The sequence below is a fragment of the Euprymna scolopes genome, chromosome 36 (genome assembly GCF_053919585.1).
Source record: "Euprymna scolopes isolate OS-2025 chromosome 36, ASM5391958v1, whole genome shotgun sequence".
Taxonomy (NCBI): Eukaryota; Metazoa; Mollusca; class Cephalopoda; order Sepiida; family Sepiolidae; genus Euprymna; species Euprymna scolopes.
The window spans coordinates 27,127,297-27,133,296 of NC_136517.1; the positions used below are offsets into that span (position 1 = coordinate 27,127,297).

The following is a 6,000-nucleotide window of genomic DNA, read 5'->3' on the forward strand; positions in this document are numbered from 1 at the left end:
TTTTGATATTTATTTAGATTTAATAGTTATCAGAAATGTGAACTTAAAAATGTTATCATAATTTAGTTGACAACTTAGATAATAATGACATGTAAAAACATCAGGTGATTATCTTAATGACGTATACTAATGACATTATTTAGAGGGAGAAGATGGTCTTTTTGAGATACGTGGAAATTAGTTAGAGTTAATGTTCAGAGTTTGATGGAGACAGAAAGAAACTTGAGAAGCTGACCAGTCATATATATATATATATATATATATATATATATATATATAACAGGAAAATATATTAGGTAACACACACACACGCATATATATATATGTATATATATATATATATATATATATCAGGAAAATATGTTAGGTAACTATAAATCTAAAAACAAAACACGGGATATGGTAGTCAGCACGTTGACGTTTAGTCTGATCAACACTGCTTTTTTTTTGTTTTGTTTTTTTATCTTTTCAGCCTACCATTATCAGGTGAACATTTCCGGTCTGACCACAATCAATGGTTTCATTTATTTAACCCTTCACGGAACGAATGGAAAGTCAGAATCGATAGACATCACTGGGTAAGTCAAAGAGAAAAGACAAGAAATAAATATAAACTGCCTATAATATTGTAGCTAGATGAGTATTTGTTACGAATGTATTTTTCAAGGAGGGGGCATAGATTAAAGCTCAGTCGAGCATTTGCCACGCTTTGCTCAGGCATCATTGTAACAGGCTATGTGTGTTGGTCTGTTTGTCACTCCTATGTCATATTTCAACTGTAACGTGATCGTCTTGAGGGAGCGATTTGCTCCCCATTAGGGAGATTGAGACCCACATGAGACCTGAGAAAAACCGGGTAAATATGCTAAGATTGTTTAATTGAATCCCGGACAACGGCAAATATCAAAAATATTTCAATTAAAATATATAGATATATATTTCTTTTATTGTTAAAGCCAGATATATATTTTATTGTTTGAAAGGAAATATTAGAATAATCGTCTGGCCTGGTGAACACCAGCCCAGGTGTCATGGGTTCTAAGCAAGGAAATTGACAAGGGTTGACCTCCCAGGTCGTGTGAAGATGATTTCATTTTGGTCCCAGATTTATAAAACTCGAGACTATTGCTGAACTGCACACACATAATGTATCTGGGGATTCTCCAGGAAACGTATCGCTGATTGGTTGGGTGAATCGCCAAATCTCAACCTGTGACCTTCCTATAAAAAGCAAATACCTGCTCGAATCAGACAGATTTTGCGCCGAAATCTCAGAAGAAACAGCTCCTGACGCCTGACCCCCCCCACCCTCTCCACCATTCTGACTAGTAGTCCAGTGAGCAGAAGAAAGAGATTTGTGAAACTTGAAATGTTTTAACGACTGGACGTTGTACATATGTAAAAAGAGACCTGTAACTTTTGTGAAATTAATTTTTAGTAGATAGAAACCCTGATTTGTCTGTCTTTCTTTTCGGCGCATGCAAGCTTGTTTTTGATTTTCAGCAGAATTCTACACAGAGGCGTTGAGAATTCAATGTGGAGGTCTCCTGGTCGACTAGACATCACGAGCCACAGTTTCCAAGGAAGTCAGAGGTCAGTTGCTTGACCTTAGCATGGGAGATCCGACCACACAGCTTTAAATTGCATCTTTTTACGCTAAACTTAAAAATACTCCTTTTTACTTTCTTTCAGCCACAACAAATTGCTGACCCCCCATGACCATTTCGTCACTTCCATGAAGGGCCGGGTGAACATCGGAGAACTGAAGAGCGTGGAAGTCAAATATGTTGAGACAGATAGCCTGATTGGTTTTCTGTTCAACGATGAGTGGGAATTGGAATCATTAACAGTCTTTGCAGGAACCACACAGAAACTGTAAGTCACAAACATGGGTTCATATCGTATGAATCCAGAGATTCTATAAAGGCATCAGGTATGATTAAAGGTGGGTAATGTGGGCTATATTTAGTTTAATTTAGTTTCATGCAAAGAAAGTTATCATTATATCATATGAATTTGAAGATTCTATTTTAGCATTGGTTTCCCCGATATTTTTCTAGTCAGAATTATTTCTAGAAAAGCATCGGGTAGGAGTAACGGTGAGTAAGTTGGGCTATATTTAGCTTAATTTAATTTCATACAAAGCTGTTCATCATCATATCATATGAATCTGAAGATTCTACTGTTGGTATTGGTATCCCGACTATCTTTCTAATTAGAATCCTTTCTAGAAAGACATCGGGTACTTACGGGAGAGACCAAGTGAAGGTTGCGAACATCCTAAGTGAAAATGATTTTGTAGAATGAACTGGATTCGAACTTGGAACACACGGGTCGTCGGTCTATGTTGTTAACTGCTTGACCATAATCACCTCCTTCGAATATGATTTAAATAACAACTTTTTGTATTATATACTTACTGGCATTGCAGAAGATGTTCCCTTGTTTACCTAACTTTTATCAAGGAAAAGTCATTCACAAGGCCAACCTTTAATGCGAGGACAAAAAAAAGTACCCTCTTGAGTTGAAAGCCATTCTTGTAATAGAATAGTAGGTGTGGTAACAGAAATAACTAATGTAGATAACAGAAAAATCATTCAATTGCAAATGTAGTTGTCCGAAGCTAAAATTGACAGCATCAGTTCAGTCAGAGAAGCTTTGAATTGTAAAAGAATGATAATATAATTCCAATGAGGATCAGTAGAGCGTAGCTCTCTTCTTGCATCAATACGAAAAACTATGACTAAAACGTTCAAAGCTATCCAGTGTATTTACAGGGTGGAACGATAAAATTGTCGCCCTAGAAAAGACGACATGATTCCATTTCCGTTTGATGAAAATCGTCTTTTTATTTTGTTGCAGATCATCTACTAGTTGGCCAGTTGTGCTCAAATCCTAAGAGCGATAGAAGCTTTTTATTATGTCTGAAAGTGACACAATGTTCAACAAGCGAGATCAGAGTTGCACCGCTGTACATGCTCTCTACCGATCCAACAGGACCATTGCCAGCACCCTCAAAATGCATCGGTGGATTGCCACAAATAACAGGGATGTGCTCAGGGTGATGAAAACAAAGTTTTCGGCCGTGGTTATGGTCTTTGGTGTGGTTTCAAGTGAGGGCTACAGCATCTTCGTAGTCGGCTTAAAAGTCAACACCAAAATGTACCCAGATGTGCTGAAGAGTGTGGTGATCTCCTGGTGCAATGAGGGCCACTAACAGACCCTGGGTGTTGCAGCAGAACTCGGTGCCAATCCACAAGTCCAAAAATGCTACGACTTTGTACACTTTTTTACTGGTCCCTCTCCTCCCCTGACCTGATCCCACTGGATTACTTTGTTTGGTCATACGTCGGGAACATTACGAACATGACCTCCCACAATATCAAATCCAGCCTAATCGCCGCCATCTGCTGAATATTCGCTGAGCTCCTGCTGGTGCTTGTTGGAAATGCATGCTCCCAGTTCCGGACCCGTATCTATGCGGTAACTGAGACTGAAGGCAACTACTTTGAATAGATCGCAGCTTTGCTACATAATCAAATTACCGAATTAAAAATTTTATAAATTTATAATTTTAATAATTTTATTACATAATCTAGTTACTGAATTGATTTTTTCAATAAAAGTTTAGAAATAAAGCTGTACGAGGGGTGTGCAATAAGTAATGCCCCTGACCCACTTGCCATAGTAGTAGAGCAACGAAACTTGGCACAGTTATTAGTCTTTCTCTACATAGGAAACACCCAGAGTTATGCATTTCTCCCATCGTTTGATGCAGCTCTGGAGACCGTTTTTGTAGAACACCCAAGGTTGATCCTCCAACCAGGATGTGCCTTCGGAAATCAAGGCTGCATCATCTGGGAAACGCCTTCCTTTAAAAAATAACTTCATGGCTGGGAAGAGGTGAAAATCAGAGGGTGCAAGGTCAGGAGAGTAAGGAGGATGGAAAAGATTTGATAACCACACGCCCATGCTTCTGATCTGGCGATATGCGAGTTGTGGACCGGAGCATTGTCTTGCAGGAGGAGGTTACCTTTGCTGATCTTGCCACGCCTCTTGATTTTTATAGCTTCCCTTAATTTCCTCAAAAGTGAAGCATAATAGGCTCCTGTAATTATGGTACCCTTTGCCAGGAAATCTGTCATCACTACTTCGTCCTGGTCCCAGAACACTGTGAGCATGACCTTGCCAGTGGAGGGCTGCGCCCTTTCCTTCTTTGGAGGTGGTGAGTCATGCTTCCACTGCATTAACTGGGCTTTGGTCTCTGGATCATAGTGATGGGCCCAGGTTTCATCCTATGTAATCAGTCTTTTGAAAAACTTTGACTCATTTTCTTAGCACATCTCCAAATGCATCCTCGAGCACTCGACGCGTTCTCGCTTCTGGAATGGTGTGAGCAACCTGGGAATCCACCTGGCAGACACCTCATGTATATGCAAATGGTCATGAATGATAGTTTCCACAGACCCTGTATTAATCTTGACATCTTGGGCTATTTGGCGAATAGTAATGCGCCGATCTTCCAAAATGGCAGCCTCAACTTGACCGACAGATGCCTCATCAATAGCAGAAGGGGGGGACCAGATCTGGGAGCTGTTTCTACAGACTTCCGGCCATGTTTGAATTCAGGATGCCAGCGTTTTACAAGGTCATATGATGGGGCATTATCACCATAAGTTTCTTTCATTTCATCAAAAGTTTCCTGTGGTGGCGTCCTTTCAAATACAAAAACCGGATCACTGCTCGACATTCAACAGGCTCCATTTCACACCTGACTCAGTTCAAACACCTGTAAAACAGAAACCACAATTAATTCAGAGCTGTAATTTGCCACATAACCCGTAGAGATATAAATCATTGCACATGCCAAATTTCAGCTAGATCAGACAACTGGAAGTGGGTCAGGGGCATTACTTATTGAACGCCCCTTGTAGTGTCGTTTTCTTCATGGCGACACTTTCATCGTCTCACTCTGTAGACATCTATTCTGATATCGAATGGATTTATTATTATCATCCATGTTTATAAATATAAACCTCCAAATTCTTGTTATCATGCCAAATTGCATTTTTTTCTTTTACAGGTCTCATTTTTGCGTGAAGGGTGCAAAAGTCGTGTCTCAAACGTCGCAGAAATTTGACGTGATGTCTGAATGCCCGTGAGGATCAGAAGGATGAAGGGACCGTGGGGAAGGGGGGGGGGAGATGATGATGGAGGAGTGGTAGACGGTGAACGAAGGAGAAGGAGGAGAAAGCATAGTAGGAGTAGGGGAACGAGATAAAAAGGGATGATAAAAGAAAAAAAGGGAGGCAAAAGAGGATTAGTGGGTGGGAGAAAGTAAAAGAACGAAGCAGACGACAATTCTAAATAATTTTTCCATCGTTTACAACTGAAACTGGAACCGTTTTGAGAAGAATTTTTTTTTTTTTGGAAAATCTTTAAAAAATAAAAAAAACCTTTCAAATTCTAAAAAAATATATGTATATTATAAAAATGAATCGAAATATTACATATATATATATATATATATATATATATATATATATATATATATATATATATATACATATATATATATATATATTATAAAAATAAATCGAAATATATATATTAATAAAAAAAACGAAAAATTATCTAGTAAAAGATTACATTTGTTTTTCTGACTTGTTTTTCAAAATAAAATTTATTAAACCAAATATTTTTCTTCGTCGATTTTTTTTTTTTCATTTTCTCTATTTTTTAAATATTTTTCATTCTCTTTAATAAATTAAACATTCTTCCTTGTTTTTTTCTGTTGCTGATTTTTAGCGCGTTTTTCCCCCTTTCTTTAGCCTTTTTTTTATTGTTCTCTTCTTTCTTTTTTTTTTTGTTTCTATTGTATACATCGTATATGTTTTTTGCCATTCTTCACCATCGAAGATAGACGAAGAAGAATCTGAAAGTATCAAAGCCCAAATCTAGTAAAGTAAATACATCTGTTAATTCAAACTCGAAACCTCT

General features: G+C 37.9%; 1 protein-coding gene across 2 annotated transcripts in view; it reads left to right on the plus strand.

Annotated features, from left to right (window-relative positions):
• LOC145260217 (pancreatic triacylglycerol lipase-like) overlaps positions 1-5,690 on the plus strand; it is a 106,790-nt gene extending 101,100 nt beyond the window's left edge. For both annotated transcript variants that reach the window (XM_080118042.1, XM_080118043.1), the window contains exons 7-9: positions 473-578; positions 1,693-1,875; positions 5,084-5,690. In XM_080118042.1, coding sequence (XP_079974168.1) covers positions 473-578; positions 1,693-1,875; positions 5,084-5,162 — 368 coding nt within the window. In that variant the 3' untranslated portion in view covers positions 5,163-5,690. The remainder of the gene's footprint in view (positions 1-472; positions 579-1,692; positions 1,876-5,083) is intronic.
• The last annotated feature ends 310 nt before the right edge of the window (positions 5,691-6,000 follow it).